The 25,031-nt window shown below is 39.5% G+C and overlaps 1 protein-coding gene across 1 annotated transcript; it reads left to right on the forward strand.

Moving 5' to 3' along the window:
* The first annotated feature begins 230 nt into the window (after window positions 1–230).
* LOC138307158 (uncharacterized) lies at window positions 231–25,031 on the forward strand. The gene is made up of 3 exons (XM_069247788.1): window positions 231–678; window positions 1,918–2,063; window positions 25,005–25,031. Exons 1-3 carry the CDS (start codon window positions 231–233, stop codon window positions 25,029–25,031), a joined length of 621 nt encoding a protein of 206 aa, XP_069103889.1.

Raw genomic sequence — 25,031 nt, forward strand, 5'->3', positions numbered from 1 at the left:
TACATGTTATTACTGTGGCAGAGCGCTGTATCGACATGGTGGTACATTTTTAGGATGGTGACAGAGCGCTGTATCGACATGATGGTACATGTCATTACAGTGGTGACAGAGCGCTGTGTTGACATGGGGGGTTACATGTTATTACGGTGGCAGAGCGCTGTATCGACATGGTGGTACATGTTATTACGGTGACAGAGTGCTGTATCGACATGGGAGTACATGTTATTACAATGGCAGATCGCTGTATCGACATGATGGTACATGTTATTATGGTGGCAGAGCGCTGTATCGACATGGTGGTACATGTTATTACGGTGACAGAGCGCTGTATCGACATGGTGGTACATGTTATTACGGTGACAGAGCGATGTACCGACATGGTGGTACATGTTATTACGGTGACAGAGCGCTGTATCGACATGGTGGTACATGTTATTACAATGGCAGATCGCTGTATCGACATGATGGTACATGTTATTACGATGGCAGAGCGCTGTTTCGACATGATGGTACATGTTAGTACGGTGACAGAGCGCTGTATCGACATGGTGGTACATGTTATTACGGTGGCAGAGCGCTGTATCGACATGGTGGTACATGTTATTACGGTGGCAAAGCGCTGTATCGACATGGTGATACATGTTATTATGGTGACAGAGCGCTGTGTCGACATGGGGGGTTACATGTTATTACGATGGCAGAGCGCTGTATCGACATGGCGGTACATGTTATTACGGTGGCAGAGCGCTGTATCGACATGGTGGTACATGTTATTACGGTGGCAGAGCGCTGTATCGACATGGTGGTACATGTTATTATGGTGGCAGAGCGCTGTATCGACATGGGGTTACATGTTATTACGGTGGCAGAGCGCTGTATCGACATGGTGGTACATGTTATTACGGTGACAGAGCGCTGTATCGACATGGTGGTACATGTTATTATGGTGGCAGAGCGCTGTATCGACATTGGGTTACATGTTTATTACGGTGACAGAGCGCTGTATCGACATGGTGGTACATGTTATTATGGTGACAGAGCGATGTATCGACATGGGGTTACATGTTATTACGGTGGCAGAGCGCTGTATCGACATGGTGGTACATGTTATTACGGTGGCAGAGCGCTGTATCGACATGGTGGTACATGTTATTACGGTGGCAGAGCGCTGTATCGACATGGTGGTACATGTTATTACGGTGACAGAGCGCTGTATCGACATGGGGGTACATGTTATTACGGTGGCAGAGCGCTGTATCGACATGGTGGTACATGTTATTACGGTGGCAGAGCGCTGTATCGACATGGTGGTACATGTTATTACGGTGGCAAAGCGCTGTATCGACATGGTGGTACATGTTATTACGGTGGCAGAGCGCTGTAACGACATGGTGGTACATGTTATTATGGTGACAGAGCGCTGTACCGACATGGTGGTACATGTTATTATGGTGACAGAGCGATGTATCGACATGGGGTTACATGTTATTACGGTGGCATAGCGCTGTATCGACATGGTGGTACATGTTATTATGGTGGCAGAGCGCTGTATCGACATGGTGGTACATGTTATTATGGTGACAGAGCGCTGTATCGACATGGTGGTACATGTTATTATGGTGACAGAGCGCTGTATCGACATGGTGGTATATGTTATTATGGTGCAGAGCACTATATCGACATGGTGGTAAATGTTATTACGGTGGCAGAGCGCTGTATCGACATGGTGGTACATGTTATTACGGTGGCAGAGCGCTGTATCGACATGGTGGTACATGTTATTACGGTGGCAGAGCGCTGTATCGACATGGTGGTACATGTTATTATGGTGGCAGAGCGCTGTATCGACATGGTGGTACATGTTATTACGGTGGCACATCTCTATCGACATGGTGGTACATGTTATTACGGTTTCAGAGCGCTGTATCGACACGGGGGTTCATGTTATTACTGTGGCAGAGCGCTGTACCGACATGGTCGTACATGTTATTACGGTGGCAGAGCGCTGTATCGGCACGGGGGTACGTGTTATTACTGTGGCAGAGCGCTGTATCGACATGGTGGTAAATGTTATTACGGCGACAGAGCTCTGTATCGACATGGTGATACATGTTATTATGGTGGCAGAGCACTGTATCGACATGGGGTTACATGTTATTACGGTGGCAGAGCGCTGTATCTACATGGTGGTACATGTTATTAAGGTGGCAGAGCGCTGTATCGACATGGTGGTACATGTTATTACGGTGGCAGAGCGCTGTATCGACATGATGGTACATGTTATTACGGTGACAGAGCGCTGTATCGACATTGGGTTACATGTTATTACGGTGGCAGAGCGCTGTATCGACATGGTGGTACATGTTATTACGGTGGCAAAGCGCTGTATCGACATGGTGGTACATGTTATTACGGTGACAGAGCGCTGTACCGACATGGTGGTACATGTTATTATGGTGACAGAGCGCTGTACCGACATGGTGGTACATGTTATTATGGTGACAGAGCGCTGTATCGACATGGTGGTACATGTTATTACGGTGGCAGAGCGCTGTATCGACATGGTGGTACATGTTATTACGGTGACAGAGCGCTGTACCGACATGGTGGTACATGTTATTATGGTGACAGAGCGCTGTATCGACATGGTGGTACATGTTATTATGGTGACAGAGCGCTGTATCGACATGGTGGTACATGTTATTATGGTGACAGAGCGCTGTATCGACATGGTGGTACATGTTATTATGGTGACAGAGCGCTGTATCGACATGGTGGTACATGTTATTATGGTGACAGAGCGCTGTACCGACATGGTGGTACATGTTATTATGGTGACAGAGCGATGTATCGACATGGTGGTACATGTTATTATGGTGGCAGAGCGCTGTGTACCGACATGGTGGTACATGTTATTATGGTGGCAGAGCGCTGTATCGACATGGTGGTACATGTTATTACGGTGACAGAGCGCTGTATCGACATGGTGGTACATGTTATTACGGTGGCAGAGCGCTGTATCGACATGGTGGTACATGTTATTATGGTGACAGAGCGCTGTATCGACATGGTGGTACATGTTATTACGGTGGCAGAGCGCTGTATCGACATGGTGGTACATGTTATTATGGTGGCAGAGCGCTGTATCGACATGGTGGTACATGTTATTATGGTGGCAGAGCGCTGTATCGACATGGTGGTACATGTTATTACGGTGGCAGAGCGCTGTATCGACATGGTGGTACATGTTATTACGGTGGCAGAGCGCTGTATCGACATGGTGGTACATGTTATTACGGTAGCAGAACGCTGTATCGACATGGGGGTACATTTTATTACGGTGGCAGAGCGCTGTATCGACATAATGGTACATGTTATTACAGTGGTAGAGCGCCGTGTCGACATGGGGGTTACATGCTATTACGATGGCAGAGCGCTGTATCGACATGGCGGTACATGTTATTACGGTGACAGAGCGCTGTATCGACATGGTGGTACATGTTATTACGGTGGCAGAGCGCTGTATCGACATGGGAGTACATATTATTATGGTGTCAGAACGCTGTATCGACATGGGGTTACATGTTATTACGGTGGCAGAGCGCTGTATCGACATGGTGGTACATGTTATTACGGTGACAGAGCGCTGTATCGACATGGTGGTACATGTTATTACAATGGCAGAGCGCTGTATCGACATGGTGGTACATGTTATTACGGTGGCAGAGCGCTGTATCGACATGATGGTACATGTTATTACTTCGGCAGAGCGCTGTATCGACATGATGGTACATGTTATTACGGTGACAGAGCGCTGTATCGACATGGTGGTACATGTTATTATGGTGGCAGAGCGCTGTATCGACATGGGGTTACATGTTATTACGATGGCAGAGCGCTGTATCGACATGGTGGTACATGTTATTACGGTGACAGAGCGCTGTATCGACATGGTGGTACATGTTATTATGGTGGCAGAGCGCTGTATCGACATGGTGGTACATGTTATTACGGTGGCAGAGCGATGTATCGACATGGGGTTACATGTTATTACGGTGGCAGAGCGCTGTATCGACATGGTGGTACATGTTATTACGGTGGCAGAGCGCTGTACCGACATGGTGGTACATGTTATTATGGTGACAGAGCGATGTATCGACATGGGGTTACATGTTATTACGGTGGCAGAGCGCTGTATCGACATGGTGGTACATGTTATTACGGTGGCAGAGCGCTGTATCGACATGGTGGTACATGTTATTACGGTGGCAGAGCGCTGTATCGACATGGTGGTACATGTTATTACGGTGGCAGAGCGCTGTATCGACATGGTGGTACATGTTATTATGGTGGCAGAGCGCTGTATCGACATGGGGGGTTACATGTTATTACGGTGGCAGAGCGCTGTATCGACATGGCGGTACATGTTATTACGGTGACAGAGCGCTGTATCGACATGGTGGTACATGTTATTACGGTGGCAGAGCGCTGTATCGATTTGGGAGTGCATATTATTATGGTGGCAGAACGCTGTATCGACATGGGGTTACATGTTATTACGGTGGTAGAGCGCTGTATCGACATGGTGGTACATGTTATTATGGTGACAGAGCGCTGTATCGACATGGGGTTACATGTTATTACGGTGGCAGAGCGCTGTATCGACATGGTGGTACATGTTAGTATGGTGGCAGAGCGCTGTATCGACATGATGGTACATGTTATTACGGTGGCAGAGCACTGTATCGACATGGTGGTACATGTTATTACGGTGACAGAGCGCTGTATCGACATGGTGGTACATGTTATTACGGTGGCAAAGCGCTGTATCGACATGGTGGTACATGTTATTACGGTGGCAGAGCGCTGTATCGACATGGTGGTACATGTTATTATGGTGACAGAGCGCTGTATCGACATGGGGTTACATGTTATTACGGTGGCAGAGCGCTGTATCGACATGGTGGTACATGTTATTACGGTGGCAGAGCGCTGTATCGACATGGTGGTACATGTTATTACGGTGGCAGAGCGCTGTATCGACATGGTGGTACATGTTATTATGGTGGCAGAGCGCTGTATCGACATGGTGTTACATGTTATTACGGTGGCAGAGCGCTGTATCGACATGGTGGTACATGTTATTACGGTGACAGAGCGCTGTACCGACATGGTGGTACATGTTATTATGGTGACAGAGCGATGTATCGACATGGGGTTACATGTTATTACGGTGGCAGAGCGCTGTATCGACATGGTGGTACATGTTATTATGGTGACAGAGCGCTGTATCGACATGGTGGTACATGTTATTACGGTGGCAGAGCGCTGTATCGACATGGTGGTACATGTTATTACGGTGGCAAAGCGCTGTATCGACATGGTGGTACATGTTATTACGGTGGCAGAGCGCTGTATCGACATGGTGGTACATGTTATTATGGTGACAGAGCGCTGTGTCGACATGGGGGGTTACATGTTATTACGGTGGCAGAGCGCTGTATCGACATGGTGGTACATGTTATTACGGTGGCAGAGCGCTGTATCGACATGGTGGTACATGTTATTACGGTGGCAGAGCGCTGTATCGACATGGTGGTACATGTTATTACTGTGGCAGAGCGCTGTATCGACATGGTGGTACATGTTATTATGGTGACAGAGCGCTGTATCGACATGGGTGGTACATGTTATTATGGTGACAGAGCGCTGTGTTGACATGGGGGGTTACATGTTATTACGGTGGCAGAGCGCTGTATCGACATGGTGATACATGTTATTACGGTGGCATAGCGCTGTAACGACATGGTGGTACATGTTATTATGGTGACAGAGCGCTGTATCGACTTGGTGGTACATGTTATTATGGTGACAGAGCGATGTATCGACATAGGGTTCTATGTTATTACGGTGGCATATGTATGTTACGGAGCGCTGTATCGACATGGTGGTATATGTTATTACTGTGGCAGAGCGCTGTACCGACATGGTGGTACATGTTATTATGGTGACAGAGCGCTGTATCGACATGGTGGTACATGTTATTACGGTGGCAGAGCGCTGTATCGACATGGTGGTACATGTTATTACGGTGGCACAGCGCTGTATCGACATGGTGGTACATGTTATTACGGTGGCAGAGCGCTGTATCGACATGGTGGTACATGTTATTACGGGGGCACAGCTTTGTATCGACATGGTGGTACATGTTATTACGGTGGCAGAGCGCTGTATCGACACGGGGGTACATGTTATTACTGTGGCAGAGCGCTGTACCGACATGGTGGTAAATGTTATTACGGCGACAGAGCTCTGTATCGACATGGTGATACATGTTATTATGGTGACAGAGCGCTGTGTTGACATGGGGGTTACATGTTATTACGGTGGCAGAGCGCTGTATCGACATGGTGGTACATGTTATTACGGTGACAGAGCGCTGTATCGACATGGTGGTACATGTTATTACGGTGGCAGAGCGCTGTATCGACATGGTGGTACATGTTATTATGGTGACAGAGCGCTGTATCGACATGGGGGTTACATGTTATTACGGTGGCAGAGCGCTGTATCGACATGGTGGTACATGTTATTACGGTGGCAGAGCGCTGTATCGACATGGTGGTACATGTTATTATGGTGGCAGAGCGCTGTATCGACATGGTGGTACATGTTATTATGAGGTGGCAGAGCGCTGTATCGACATGGTGGTACATGTTATTATGGTGACAGAGCGCTGTATCGACATGGTGGTACATGTTATTACGGTGACAGAGCGCTGTATCGACATGGTGGTACATGTTATTACGGTGGCAGAGCGCTGTATCGACATGGTGGTACATGTTATTACGGTGGCAGAGCGCTGTATCGACATGGTGGTACATGTTATTACGGTGACAGAGCGCTGTACCGACATGGTGGTACATGTTATTATGGTGACAGAGCACTGTATCGACATGGTGGTACATGTTATTACTATGGCAGAGCGCTGTATCGACATGGTGGTACATGTTATTACGGTGACAGAGCGCTGTATCGACATGGTGGTACATGTTATTATGGTGACAGAGCGCTGTATCGACATGGGGGTACATGTTATTACGGTGGCAGAGCGCTGTATCGACATGGTGGTACATGTTATTACGGTGGCAGAGCGCTGTATCGACATGGTGGTACATGTTATTATGGTGGCAGAGCGCTGTATCGACATGGTGGTACATGTTATTACGGTGGCAGAGCGCTGTATCGACATGGTGGTACATGTTATTACGGTGGCAGAGCGCTGTATCGACATGGTGGTACATGTTATTACGGTGGCAGAGCGCTGTATCGACATGGTGGTACATGTTATTATGGTGACAGAGCGATGTATCGACATGGGGTTACATGTTATTACGGTGGCAGAGCGCTGTATCGACATGGTGGTACATGTTATTACGGTGACAGAGCGCTGTATCGACATGGTGGTACATGTTATTATGGTGACAGAGCGCTGTATCGACATGGGGGTTACATGTTATTACGGTGGCAGAGCGCTGTATCGACATGGTGGTACATGTTATTACGGTGACAGAGCGCTGTATCGACATGGTGGTACATGTTATTACGGTGGCAGAGCGCTGTATCGACATGGTGGTACATGTTATTACGGTGGCAGAGCGCTGTATCGACATGGTGGTACATGTTATTACGGTGACAGAGCGCTGTATCGACATGGTGGTACATGTTATTACGGTGGCAGAGCGCTGTATCGACATGGTGGTACATGTTATTATGGTGGCAGAGCGCTGTATCGACATGGGGTACATGTTATTACGGTGGCAGAGCGCTGTATCGACATGGTGGTACATGTTATTACGGTGGCAGAGCGCTGTATCGACATGGTGGTACATGTTATTACGGTGGCAGAGCGCTGTATCGACATGGTGGTACATGTTATTACGGTGACAGAGCGCTGTACCGACATGGTGGTACATGTTATTATGGTGACAGAGCGCTGTATCGACATGGTGGTACATGTTATTACGGTGGCAGAGCGCTGTATCGACATGGTGGTACATGTTATTATGGTGGCAGAGCGCTGTATCGACATGGTGGTACATGTTATTACGGTGGCAGAGCGCTGTATCGACATGGTGGTACATGTTATTATGGTGACAGAGCACTGTATCGACATGGTGGTACATGTTATTACGGTGGCAGAGCGCTGTATCGACATGGTGGTACATGTTATTACGGTGGCAGAGCGCTGTATCGACATGGTGGTACATGTTATTATGGTGGCAGAGCGCTGTATCGACATGGTGGTTACATGTTATTACGGTGGCAGAGCGCTGTATCGACATGGTGGTACATGTTATTATGGTGGCAGAGCGCTGTATCGACATGGTGGTACATGTTATTACGGTGGCAGAGCGCTGTATCGACATGGTGGTACATGTTATTACGGTGGCAGAGCGCTGTATCGACATGGTGGTACATGTTATTATGGTGGCAGAGCGCTGTATCGACATGGTGGTACATGTTATTACGGTGGCAGAGCGCTGTATCGACTTGGTGGTACATGTTATTACTGTGGTGACAGAGCGCTGTATCGACATGGTGGTACATGTTATTACGGTGACAGAGCTCTGTATCGACATGGGTATACATGTTATTATGGTGACAGAGCGCTGTATCGACATGGTGGTACATGTTATTACGGTGACAGAGCGCTGTATCGACATGGTGGTACATGTTATTATGGTGACAGAGCGCTGTATCGACATGGTGGTACATGTTATTACGGTGGCAGAGCGCTGTATCGACATGGTGGTACATGTTATTACGGTGTGACAGAGCGCTGTATCGACATGGGGTTACATGTTATTACGGTGGCAGAGCGCTGTATCGACATGGTGGTACATGTTATTACGGTGGCAGAGCGCTGTATCGACATGGTGGTACATGTTATTATGGTGACAGAGCGCTGTATCGACATGGGGGTACATGTTATTACGGTGGCAGAGCGCTGTATCGACATGGTGGTACATGTTATTATGGTTACAGAGCGATGTATCGACATGGTGTTACATGTTATTACGGTGGCAGAGCGCTGTATCGACATGGTGGTACATGTTATTACGGTGGCAGAGCGCTGTACCGACATGGTGGTACATGTTATTATGGTGGCAGAGCGCTGTATCGACATGGTGGTACATGTTATTACGGTGGCAGAGCGCTGTATCGACATGGTGGTACATGTTATTATGGTGACAGAGCGCTGTACCGACATGGTGGTACATGTTATTATGGTGACAGAGCGCTGTATCGACATGGTGGTACATGTTATTATGGTGGCAGAGCGCTGTATCGACATGGTGGTACATGTTATTACGGTGACAGAGCGCTGTATCGACATGGTGGTACATGTTATTACGGTGGCAGAGCGCTGTATCGACATGGTGGTACATGTTATTACGGTGGCAGAGCGCTGTATCGACATGGTGGTACATGTTATTACGGTGGCAGAGCGCTGTATCGACATGGTGGTACATGTTATTACGGTGGCAGAGCGCTGTATCGACATGGTGGTACATGTTATTACGGTGGCAGAGCGCTGTATCGACATGGTGTTACATGTTATTACGGTGGCAGAGCGCTGTATCGACATGGTGGTACATGTTATTACTGTGGCAGAGCGCTGTATCGACATGGGGGTACATGTTATTACGGTGGCAGAGCGCTGTATCGACATGGGGTACATGTTATTACGGTGGCAGAGCGCTGTATCGACATGGTGGTACATGTTATTACGGTGACAGAGCGCTGTATCGACATGGTGGTACATGTTATTACGGTGACAGAGCGCTGTATCGACATGGTGGTACATGTTATTATGGTGGCAGAGCGCTGTATCGACATGGTGGTACATGTTATTATGGTGGACAGAGCGCTGTATCGACATGGTGGTACATGTTATTACGGTGGCAGAGCGCTGTATCGACATGGTGGTACATGTTATTATGGTGACAGAGCGCTGTATCGACATGGTGGTACATGTTATTACGGTGGCAGAGCGCTGTATCGACATGGTGGTACATGTTATTATGGTGACAGAGCGCTGTATCGACATGGTGGTACATGTTATTATGGTGGCAGAGCGCTGTATCGACATGGTGGTACATGTTATTACGGTGGCAGAGCGCTGTATCGACATGGTGGTACATGTTATTATGGTGGCAGAGCGCTGTATCGACATGGTGGTACATGTTATTACGGTGACAGAGCGCTGTATCGACATGGTGGTACATGTTATTATGGTGGACAGAGCGCTGTATCGACATGGTGGTACATGTTATTACGGTGGCAGAGCGCTGTATCGACATGGTGGTACATGTTATTACGGTGACAGAGCGCTGTACCGACATGGTGGTACATGTTATTATGGTGGCAGAGCGCTGTATCGACATGGTGGTACATGTTATTACGGTGGCAGAGCGCTGTATCGACATGGTGGTACATGTTATTACGGTGGCAGAGCGCTGTACCGACATGCTGGTACATGTTATTATGGTGGCAGAGCGCTGTACCGACATGGTGGTACATGTTATTATGGTGGCAGAGCGCTGTATCGACATGGTGGTACATGTTATTACGGTGGCAGAGCGCTGTATCGACATGGTGGTACATGTTATTACGGTGGCAGAGCGCTGTACCGACATGGTGGTACATGTTATTATGGTGACAGAGCGATGTATCGACATGGGGTTACATGTTATTACGGTGGCAGAGCGCTGTATCGACATGGTGGTACATGTTATTACGGTGACAGAGCGCTGTATCGACATGGTGGTACATGTTATTATGGTGGCAGAGCGCTGTATCGACATGGTGGTACATGTTATTACGGTGGCAGAGCGCTGTATCGACATGGTGGTACATGTTATTATGGTGGCAGAGCGCTGTATCGACATGGTGGTACATGTTATTACGGTGGCAGAGCGCTGTATCGACATGGTGGTACATGTTATTACGGTGGCAGAGCGCTGTATCGACATGGTGGTACATGTTATTACGGTGGCACAAAGCGCTGTATCGACATGGTGGTACATGTTATTACGGTTGCAGAGCGATGTATCGACATGGGGGGTTACATGTTATTACGGTGGCAGAGCGCTGTATCGACATGGTGGTACATGTTATTACGGTGGCAGAGCGCTGTATCGACATGGTGGTACATGTTATTACGGTGACAGAGCGCTGTATCGACATGGTGGTACATGTTATTACGGTGGCAGAGCGCTGTATCGACATGGTGGTACATGTTATTATGGTGGCAGAGCGCTGTATCGACATGGTGGTACATGTTATTACGGTGACAGAGCGCTGTACCGACATGGTGGTACATGTTATTATGGTGACAGAGCGATGTATCGACATGGGGTTACATGTTATTACGGTGGCAGAGCGCTGTATCGACATGGTGGTACATGTTATTATGGTGGCAGAGCGCTGTATCGACATGGTGGTACATGTTATTATGGTTACAGAGCGCTGTATCGACATGGTGGTACATGTTATTACGGTGAACAGAGCGCTGTACCGACATGGTGGTACATGTTATTATGGTGGCAGAGCGCTGTATCGACATGGTGGTACATGTTATTATGGTGGCAGAGCGCTGTATCGACATGGTGGTACATGTTATTATGGTGACAGAGCGATGTATCGACATGGTGGTTACATGTTATTACGGTGGCAGAGCGCTGTATCGACATGGTGGTACATGTTATTGGTGACAGAGCGCTGTATCGACATGGTGGTACATGTTATTACGGTGGCAGAGCGCTGTATCGACATGGTGGTACATGTTATTACGGTGGCAGAGCGCTGTATCGACATGGTGGTACATGTTATTACGGTGGCAGAGCGCTGTATCGACATGGTGGTACATGTTATTATGGTGGCAGAGCGCTGTATCGACATGGTGGTACATGTTATTACGGTGGCAGAGCGCTGTATCGACATGGTGGTACATGTTATTATGGTGACAGAGCGCTGTATCGACATGGTGGTACATGTTATTATGGTGGCAGAGCGCTGTATCGACATGGTGGTACATGTTATTACGGTGGCAGAGCGCTGTATCGACATGGTGATACATGTTATTACGGTGACAGAGCGCTGTATCGACATGGTGGTACATGTTATTACGGTGGCAGAGCGCTGTATCGACATGGTGGTACATGTTATTACGGTGGCAGAGCGCTGTATCGACATGGTGGTACATGTTATTATGGTGACAGAGCGCTGTATCGACATGGTGGTACATGTTATTACGGTGGCAGAGCGCTGTATCGACATGGTGGTACATGTTATTACGGTGACAGAGCGCTGTATCGACATGGTGGTACATGTTATTACGGTGGCAGAGCGCTGTATCGACATGGTGGTACATGTTATTACGGTGGCAGAGCGCTGTATCGACATGGTGGTACATGTTATTACGGTGGCAGAGCGCTGTATCGACATGGTGGTACATGTTATTATGGTGGCAGAGCGCTGTATCGACATGGTGTTACATGTTATTACGGTGACAGAGCACTGTATCGACATGGTGGTACATGTTATTACTGTGGCAGAGCGCTGTATCGACATTGTGGTACATGTTAGTAAGGTGACAGAGCGCTGTATCGACATGGTGGTACATGTTATTACGGTGACAGAGCGCTGTATCGACATGGTGGTACATGTTATTACGGTGGCAAGAGCGCTGTATCGACATGGTGGTACATGTTATTACGGTGACAGAGCACTGTATCGACATGGTGGTACATGTTATTATGGTGGCAGAGCGCTGTATCGACATGGTGGTACATGTTATTAGGTGGCAGAGCGCTGTATCGACATGGTGGTACATGTTATTACGGTGGCAGAGCGCTGTATCGACATGGTGGTACATGTTATTATAGTGGCAGAGCGCTGTATCGACATGGTGGTACATGTTATTACGGTGGCAGAGCGCTGTATCGACATGGTGGTACATGTTATTACGGTGGCAGAGCTCTGTATCGACATGGTGGTACATGTTATTATGGTGACAGAGCGCTGTATCGACATGGGGGTTACATGTTATTACGGTGGCATAGCGCTGTATCGACATGGTGGTACATGTTATTACGGTGGCAGAGCGCTGTATCGACATGGTGGTACATGTTATTACGGTGGCAGAGCGCTGTATCGACATGGTGGTACATGTTATTACGGTGACAGAGCGCTGTATCGACATGGGGTTACATGTTATTACGGTGGCAGAGCGCTGTATCGACATGGTGGTACATGTTATTACGGTGACAGAGCGCTGTACCGACATGGTGGTACATGTTATTATGGTTACAGAGCGATGTATCGACATGGGGTTACATGTTATTACGGTGGCAGAGCGCTGTACCGACATGGTGGTACATGTTATTATGGTTACAGAGCGATGTATCGACATGGTGTTACATGTTATTACGGTGGCAAAGCGCTGTATCGACATGGTGGTACATGTTATTACGGTGGCAGAGCGCTGTATCGACATGTGGTACATGTTATTATGGTGGCAAGCGCTGTATCGACATGGTGGTACATGTTATTACGGTGGCAGAGCGCTGTAACGACATGGTGGTACATGTTATTATGGTGACAGAGCGCTGTACGACATGGTGGTACATGTTATTATGGTGACAGAGCGCTGTATCGACATGGTGGTACATGTTATTACGGTGGCAGAGCGCTGTATCGACATGGTGGTACATGTTATTACGGTGGCAGAGCGCTGTATCGACATGGTGGTACATGTTATTACGGTGGCAGAGCGCTGTATCGACATGGGGTTACATGTTATTACGGTGACAGAGCGCTGTACCGACATGGTGGTACATGTTATTATGGTGGCAGAGCGCTGTATCGACATGGTGGTACATGTTATTATGGTGGCAGAGCGCTGTATCGACATGGTGGTACATGTTATTATGGTGACAGAGCGCTGTATCGACATGGTGGTACATGTTATTACGGTGGCAGAGCGCAGTATCGACATGGGGTTACATGTTATTACGGTGACAGAGCGCTGTATCGACATGGTGGTACATGTTATTACGGTGGCAGAGCGCTGTATCGACATGGTGGTACATGTTATTATGGTGACAGAGCGCTGTATCGACATGGTGGTACATGTTATTACGGTGGCAGAGCGCTGTATCGACATGGTGGTACATGTTATTATGGTGACAGAGCGCTGTATCGACATGGTGGTACATGTTATTACGGTGGCAGAGCGCTGTATCGACATGGTGGTACATGTTATTATGGTGACAGAGCGCTGTATCGACATGGTGGTACATGTTATTATGGTGGCAGAGCGCTGTATCGACATGGTGGTACATGTTATTACTGTGGCAGAGCGCTGTACCGACATGGTGGTACATGTTATTACGGTGGCAGAGCGCTGTATCGACATGGTGGTACATGTTATTACGGTGGCAGAGCGCTGTATCGACATGGTGGTACATGTTATTACGGTGGCAGAGCGCTGTATCGACATGGTGGTACATGTTATTATGGTGGCAGAGCGCTGTATCGACATGGGGTTACATGTTATTACGGTGGCAGAGCGCTGTATCGACATGGTGGTACATGTTATTATGGTGGCAGAGCGCTGTATCGACATGGTGGTACATGTTATTATGGTGGCAGAGCGCTGTATCGACATGGTGGTACATGTTATTATGGTGGCAGAGCGCTGTATCGACATGGTGGTACATGTTATTATGGTGGCAGAGCGCTGTATCGACATGGAGGTACATGTTATTTCGGTGGCAGAGCGCTGTACCGACATGGTGGTACATGTTATTATGGTGACAGAGCGATGTATCGACATGGTGGTACATGTTATTACGGTGGCAGAGCGCTGTAACGACATGGTGGTACATGTTATTATGGTGACAGAGCGCTTATACCGACATGGTGGTACATGTTATTATGGTGACAGAGCGATGTATCGACATGGGTGGTACATGTTTAATTACGGTGGCAGAGCGCTGTATCGACATGGTGGTACATGTTATTACGGTGGCAGAGCGCTGTATCGACATGGTGTACATGTTATTACGGTGGACAGAGCGCTGTATCTACATGATTGTACATGTTATTACGGTGGCAGAGCACTGTATCGACATGGTGGTACATGTTATTATGGTGGCAAAGAGCGCTGTATCGACATGGTGGTACATGTTATTACGGTGACAGAGCGCTGTATCGACATGGGAGTACATGTTTATTATTATGGTGGCAGAGCGCTGTATCGACATGGGTTTACATGTTATTACGGTGGCAAGAGCGCTGTATCGACATGGTGGTACATGTTATTACGGTGGCAGAGCGCTGTATCGACATGGTGGTACATGTTATTATGGTGGCAGAGCGCTGTATCGACATGGTGGTACATGTTATTACGGTGGCAGAGCGCTGTATCGACATGGTGGTACATGTTATTATGGTGGCAGAGCGCTGTTACGACATGGTGGTACATGAAGACAATAGACATTAACACAATGAAGACAATAGAAATTAACTCAATGAAGACAATAGAAATTAACACAATGAAGACAATAAAAATTAACTGAATGAAGACAATAGAAATTAACACAATGAGACAATAAAATTAACACAATGAAGACAATAGAAATTAACACAATGAAGACAATAGAAATTAACACAATGAAGACAATAGAAATTAACACAATGGACAATGAAATTAACACAATGAAGACAATAGAAGAACATTAACACAATGAGAAATAGACATAACACAATGAAGACAATAGACATTAACACAATGGAGACAATGGAAATTAACTCAATGAAGACAATAGAAATTAACACAATGAAGACAACAGAAAAGAAAACAATGAAAACAATAGATATTAACACAATGGAGACAATAGATATTAACACAATGAAGACAATAGAAATTAACACAATGAAGACAATAGAAATTAACACATGAAGACAATAGATATTAACACAATGGAGACAATAGATATTAACACAACGAAGACAATAGACATTAACACAATGAAGACAATAGACATAAACTGAATGAAGATAATAGACATTAACACAATGAAAACAATAGACATAAACTGAATAAAGACAATAGACATTAACTGAATGAAGACAATAGAAATTAACACTATCAAGACAATAGAATTTAACACAATAAAAACAATAGAAATTAACAAAATGGAGACAATAGATATTAAAACAATGAAGACAATAGAAATTAACACAATGAAGACAATAGAAATTAACACATGAAGACAATAGATATTAACACAATGGAGACAATAGATATTAACACAACGAGGACAATAGACATTAACACAATGAAGACAATAGACATAAACTGAATGAAGATTATAGACATTAACACAATGAAGACAATAGACATAAACTGAATAAAGACAATAGACATTAACTGAATGAAGACAATAGAAATTAACACAAGGAAGAAAACAGAAATTAACACTATCAAGACAATAGAATTTAACACAATAAAGACAATAGAAAAATTAAAAAAATGGAGACAATAGAAATTAACACAATGAAGACAATAGAAATTAACGAAATGGAGACAATCAAAATTAACAAAATGGAGACAATAGAAATTAACACAATGAAGACAATAGAAATTAACACAATGAAGACATTAGAAATTAACACAATAAAGACAATAGAAATTAACAAAATGGAGACAATATAAATTAACACAATAAAGACAATAGATATTAACAAAATGGAGACAATAGAAATTAACACAATGAAGACAATAGAAATTAACACAATGAAGACATTAGAAATTAACACAATAAAGACAATAGAATTAACACAATGAAGACAATAAAAATAAACACAATGAAGACAATGGAAATTAACTCAATGAAGACAATAGAAATTAACACAACGAAGACAATAGAATTAACACAATGAAGACAATGGAAATTAACACAATGAACACAATGGAAATTAACTCAATGAAGACAAAAGATATTGACAAAATGAAGACAAAAGAAAATAACACAAGGTAGACAATAGAAATAAACACAATGATGACAATAGAAGTTAACACAATGAAGACAATAGAAGTTAACACAATGAAAACAATGGAAATTAAATGAATGAAGACAATAGACATTAACTGAATGAAGACAATAGAAATTAACTCAATGAAGACAATGGAAATAACTCAATGAAGACAAAAGAAATTAACACAATGAAGACAATATAAATAAACTCAATGAAGACAATATAAATTAACACAATGAAGACAATAGACATTAACTGAATGAAGACAATAGAAATTAACACAAGAAAGACAATAGAAATTAACACAATCAAGACAATAGAATTTAACACAATAAAGACAATAGAAATTAACAAAATGGAGACAATAGAAATTAACACAATGAGGACAATAGAAATTAACACAATAAAGACAATAGAAATGAGACAATAGAAAATGGAAGACAATAGAAATTAACACAATGAAGACAATAGAAATTAACACAATGAAGACAATAGAAATTAACACAATAAAGACAATAGAAATTAACAAATGAAGACAATAGAAATTAACACAATGAAGACAATGGAAATTAACTCAATGAAGACAATAGAAATTAACACAATGAAGACAATAGAAATTAACACAATGAAGACAATAGAATTAAACACAATGAAGACAATAGAAATTAACACAATGAAGACAATAGAATTAACACAATGAAGACAATAGAAATTAACACAATGAAGACAATAGAAATTAACACAATGAAGACAATAGAAATTAACACAATGAAGACAATAGAAATTAACACAATGAAGACAATAGATATTAACACAATGAAGACAATAGAAATTAACAAAATGGAGACAATAGAATTAACACAATGAAGACAATAGAAATTAACACAATGAAGACAATAGAAATTAACACTCAATGAAGACAATAGACATTAACACAATGAAGACAATAGACATAAACAATGAAGACAATAGATATTAACACAATGAAGACAATAGACATAAACTGAATGAAGACAATAGACATTAACTGAATGAAGACAATAGAAATTAACACAAGGAAGACAATAGAAATTAACACTATCAAGACAATAGAATTTAACACAATAAAGACAATAGAAATTAACAAAATGGAGACAATAGAAATTAACACAATGAAGACAATAGAAATTAACACAATGAAGACAATAGAAATTAACACAATGAAGACAATAGAAATTAACACAATGGAGACAATAGAAATTAACACAATGAAGACAATAGAAATTAACACAATGAAGACAATAGAAATTAACACAATGAAGACAATAGAAATTAACACAATGAAGACAATAGAATTAACAAATGAAGACAATAGAAATTAACACAATGAAGACAATAGAAATTAACACAATGAAGACAATAGAAATTAACACAATAAGACAATAGAAATAAACACAATGAAGACAATAGAAATTAAACACAATGAAGACAATAGAAATTAACTCAATGAAGACAATAGAAATTAACACAATGAAGACAATAGAAATTAACAAAATGAAGACAATAGAAATTAACACAATGAAGACAATAGAAATTAACACAATGAAGACAATAGAAATTAACACAATAAAGACAATAGAAATTAACACAATGGAGACAATAGAAATTAACACAATGAAGACAATAGAAATTAACACAATGAAGACAATAGAAATTAACACAATGAAGACAATAGAAATTAACACAATGAAGACAATAGAAATTAACACAATGAAGACAATAGAAATTAACACAATGAAAACAATGAAATAAAATGAAGACAATAGAAATTAAACAATGAAGACAATAGAAATTAACACAATGAAGACAATGGAAATTAACTCAATGAAGACAATAGAAATTAACACAATGAAGACAATAGAAATTAACACAATGAAGACAATAGAAATTAACACAATAAGACAATAGAATACAACAGACAATAGAATTAACACAATATAAATACAAAGAATTAAACAATGAAGACAATAGAAATTAACAAATGAAGACAATAGAATTAAACAATGAAGACAATAGAAATTAACACAATGAAGACAATAGAATTAACACAATGAAGACAATAGAATTAACACAATGAAGACAATAGAAAATTAACACAATGAAGACAATAGAAACTAACTCAATGAAGACAATAGAAATTAAAAAAATGAAGACAATAGAAATTAACACAATGAAGACAATAGAAATTAACACAATGAAGACAATAGAAATTAACACAATGAAGACAATGGAAATTAACTGAATGAAGACAATAGAAATTAACTCAATGAAGACAATGGAAATTAACACAATGAAGACAATAGAAATTAACACAATGAAGACAATAGAAATTAACAAAATGAAGACAATAAAAATTAACACAATGAAGACAAAGAAATTAAAACAATGAAAACAATAGAATTAACACAATGAAGACAATAGAAATTAACATAATGAAGACAATAGAAATTTACACATGAAGACAATGAAATTAACTCAATGAAGACAATAGAAATTAACACAATGAGACAATAGAAATTAACACAATGAAGACAATAGAAATTTACAAAATGAAGAAATAGAAATTAACACAAGAAGACAATAGAAATTAACACAATGAAGACAATAGAAATTAACACAATGAAGACAATAGAAATTAACACAATGAAGACAATAGAAATTAACACAATGAAGACAATAGATATTAAAACAATGTAGACAATAGAAATTAACACAATGAAGACAATAGAAATTAACACAATGAAGACAACAGAAATTAAAACAATGAAAACAATAGATATAAACACAACGGAGACAATAGAAATTAACACAATGAAGACAATAGAAATTAACACTATGAAAACAATAGAAACTAACTCAATGAAGACAATAGAAATTAAAACTATGAAGACAATAGACATTCACACAATGAAGACAATGGAAACTAACTCAATGAAGACAATAGAAATTAAACTATGAAGACAATAGACATTCACACAATGAAGACAATAGATATTAACTAAATGAAGACAATAGAAATTAACACAATGACGACCTTATATATAAACATAATGGAGATAATGGAAATTAACACAATGGAGATAATAGAAATTAACACAATGAAGACAATAGAAATTAACACTATGAAGACAATGGAAACTAACTCAATGAAGACAATAGATATTGTCAAAATGAAGACAAAAGAAAATAACACTATGTAGACAATAGAAATAAACACAATGATGACAATAGAAGTTAACACAATGAAGACAATAGAAGTTAACACAATGAAGACAATAGAAATTAAATGAATGAAGACAATAGACATTAACTGAATGAAGACAGTAGAAATGAACACAATGAAGACAATAGAAATTAACACTATGAAGACAATGGAAACTAACTCAATGAAGACAATAGGAATTAAAACTATGAAGACAATAGACATTCACACAATGAAGGCAATAGACATTAACTAAATGAAGACAATAGAAATTAACACAATGAAGACATTATATTTAAACACAATGGAGACAATGGAAATTAACACATTGGAGACAATAGAAATTAACACAATGAGGACAATAGAAATTAACACTATGAAGACAATGGAAACTAACTCAATGAAGACAATAGATATTGACAAAATGAAGACAAAAGAAAATAACACAAGGTAGACAATAGAAATAAACACAATGATGACAATAGAAGTTAACACAATGAAGACAATAGAAGTTAACACAATGAAAACAATGGAAATTAAATGAATGAAGACAATAGAAATTAACACTATGAAGACTTAATAAATTAACAAAATGAAGACAAAAGAAATTAACACAATGAAGACAATAGAAGTTAACACAATAATGAAGACAATAGAAATTAACACAATGAAGACAATGGAAATTAACTCAATGAAGACAATAGACATTAACACAATGAAGACAATAGACATAAACTGAATGAAGACAATAGACATTAACTGAATGAAGACAATAGAAATTAACACAATGAAGACAATAGAAATTAACACTATCAAGACAATATAAATTAACACAATAAAGACAATAGAAATTAACAAAATGGAGACAATAGAAATTAACACAATAAAGACAATAGAAATTAACAAAATGGAGACAATAGAAATTAACACAATGAAGACAATAGAAATTAACACAATGAAAACAATAGAAATTAACAAAATGGAGATAATAGAAATTCACAAAATGGAGACAATATAGAAATTAACACAATGAAGACAATAGAAATTAACACTATTAAGACAATGGAACCTAACTCCATGAAGACAATAGAAATTAAAACTATGAAGACAATAGACATTCACACAATGAAAACAATGGAAACTAACTCAATGAAGACAATAGAAATTAAAACTATGAAGACAATAGACATTCACACAATGAAGACAAAAGACATTAAGTAAATGAAGACAATAGAAATATTCTATTGTCTTCATTGTGTTAATTTCCATTGTCTCCATTGTGTTTATATATAATGTCTTCATTGTGTTAATTTCTATTGTCTTCATTTAGTTAATGTCTATTGTCTTCATAGTTTTAATTTCTATTGTCTTCATTGAGTTAGTTTCCATTGTCTTCATTGTGTGAATGTCTATTGTCTTCATAGTTTTAATTTCTATTGTCTCCATTTTGTTAATTTCTATTGTCTCCATTTTGTTAATTTCTATTGTCTTCATTGTGTTAATTTCTATTGTCTTCATTGTGTTAATTTCTATTGTCTCCATTGTGTTAATTTCTATTGTCTTTATTGTGTTAATTTCTATTGTCTTCATAGTGTTAATTTCTATTGTCTTCATTGTGTTAATGTCTATTGTCTTCATTCAGTTAATTTCCATTGTCTTCATTGTGTTAATTTCTGTTGTCTTCATTGTGTTAACTTCTATTGTCTTCATTGTGTTAATTTCTATTGTCTTCATTTTGATAATTTCTATTGTTTCATTGTCTTCATTGTGTTAATTTCTATTATCTTCATTCAGTTAATTTCCATTGTCACTATGAAGACAATATAAATTAACACAATGAAGACAATAGAAATTAACACAATAAAGACAACAGAAATTAACAATAGAAATTAACACAATGAAGACATTAGAAATTAACACAATGAAGACAATAGAAATTAAAACAATGAAGACAATGGAAACTAACTCGATGAAGACAATAGAAATTAAAACTATGAAGACAATAGACATTCACACAATGAAGACAATGGAAACTAACTCAATGAAGACAATAGACATTAACTAAATGAAGACTATAGAAATTAACACAATGAAGACATTATATATAAATACAATAGACAATGGAAATTAACACAATGAAGACAATAGAAATTAACACAATGAAGACAATAGAAATTAACACAATGAAGACAATAGAAATTAACACAATGAAGACAATAGAAATTAACTGAATGAAGACAATAGAAATTAACACAATGAAGACAATAGAAATTAACACAATGAAGACAATAGAAATTAACACAATGAAGACAATAGAAATTAACACAATGAAGACAATAGAAATTAACACAATGAAGACAATAGAAATTAACACAATGAAGACAATAGAAATTAACACAATGAAGACAATAGAAATTAACTCAATGAAGACAATAGAAATTAACACAATGAAGACAATAGACATAAACTGAATGAAGACAATAGACATTAACTGAATGAAGACAATAGAAATTAACACAATGAAGACAATAGAAATTAACACTATCAAGACAATAGAAATTAACACAATGAAGACAATAGAAATTAACACAATGAAGACAATAGAAATTAACAAAATGAAGACAATAGAAATTAACACAATGAAGACAATAGAAATTAACACAATAAAGACAATAGAAATTAACAAAATGGAGACAATAGAAATTAACACAATGAAGACAATAGAAATTAACACAATGAAGACAATAGAAATTAACACAATGAAGACAATAGAAATTAACACAATAAAGACAATAGAAATTAACAAAATGGAGACAATAGAAATTAACAAAATGGAGACAATAGAAATTAACAAAATGAAGACAATAGAAATTAACACAATAGAGACAATAGAAATTAACACAATGAAGACAATAGAAATTAACACAATGAAGACAATAGAAATTAACACAATGGAGACAATAGAAATTAACACAATGAAGACAATAGATATTAACACAATGAAGACAATAGAAATTAACACAATGAAGACAATAGAAATTAACACAATGAAGACAATAGAAATTTACATAATGAAGACAATAGACATTAACACAATGAAGACAATGGACATTAACACAATGGAAACAATGGAAATTAACACAATTAAGACAACAGAAATTAACACAATGAAGACAACAGAAACTAACACAATGGAGACAATAGAAACTAACACAATGGAGACATAATATATAAACACAATGGAGACAATAGAAATTAACACAATGGAGACAATAGAAATTAACACTATAAAGACATTATATATAAACACAATGGAGACAATATATATTAACACAATGAAGACAATAGAAATTAACAAAATGGATACAATAGAAATTAACACAATGGAGACAATAGAATTAACACAATAAAAGACAATAGAAATTAACACAATGAAGACAATATAAATTAACACAATGAAGACAATAGAAATTAACACAATGAAGACAATATACATAACACAATGAAGACAATAGAAATTAACACAATGGAGACAATAGACATTATCACAATGGAGACAATAGACATTAACACAATGAAGACAATAGAAATTAACAAAATGGATGCAATAGAAATTAACACAATGGAGACAATAGAAATTAACACAATGAAGACAATAGAAATTAACACAATGAAGACAATAGAAATTAACACAATGAAGACAATAGAAATTAACACAATGAAGACAATAGAAATTAACACAATGAAGACAATAGAAATTAACACAATGGAGACATAATATATAAACACAATGGAGACAATAGAAATTAACACAATGGAGACAATAGAAATTAACACAATGGAGACAATAGAAATTAACACTATAAAGACATTATATATAAACACAATGAAGACAATAGAAATTAACACAATGAAGACAATAGAAATTAACACAATGAAGACAATAGAAATTAACACAATGGAGACATAATATATAAACACAATGGAGACAATAGAAATTAACACAATGGAGACAATAGAAATTAACACTATAAAGACATTATATATAAACACAATGAAGACAATAGAAATTAACACAATGAAGACAATAGAAATTAACACAATGAAGACAATAGACATAACACAATGAAGATAATAAAAATTAACGCAATGGAGACAATATCAATTAACACAATGAAGACAATAGAATTAACACAATAAAATACAATAGAAATTAACACAATGTAGACAATAGAAATTAACAAAATGGAGACAATAGACATTAACACAGTGAAGACAATAGAAATGAACACAATGAAGACAATATAATTAACACAATAAAAGACAATAGAAATTAACACAATGGAGACAATAGAAATTAACATAAGGGAGACAATAGAAATTAATACAATGAAGACAATAGAAATTAACACAGTGAAGACAATAGAAATTAACACAATGAAGACAAAAGAAATTAACACAATGAAGACAATTATAAATTAACACAATGGAGACAATAGACATAACACAATGAAGATAATAGAAATTAACACAATGGAGACAATAGAAATGAACACAATGAAGACATTAGACACAGTCACATGTGGATCATTTAAATCGTTATATTTCGAGTGCCTCATTATGAAATGCTTTCTTAACTCTTTGTTTACAGGTTTATAACGTCATTGTTTCGGACTAA

The sequence above is a fragment of the Argopecten irradians genome, chromosome 14, assembly GCF_041381155.1.
Source record: "Argopecten irradians isolate NY chromosome 14, Ai_NY, whole genome shotgun sequence".
Classification (NCBI taxonomy): domain Eukaryota; kingdom Metazoa; phylum Mollusca; class Bivalvia; order Pectinida; family Pectinidae; genus Argopecten; species Argopecten irradians.

Coding starts and splice junctions, on each gene's coding strand:
- LOC138307158 (XM_069247788.1), top strand. CDS start 231: ATGGCAGATCGCTGTATCGACATGATGGTACATGTTATTATGGTGGCA. Junction 679..1,917: donor GCGCTGTGTCGACATGGGGG/GTTACATGTTAT, acceptor TTACGGTTTCAG/AGCGCTGTATCGACACGGGG. Junction 2,064..25,004: donor AGCGCTGTATCGACATGGTG/GTAAATGTTATT, acceptor CTTTGTTTACAG/GTTTATAACGTCATTGTTTC.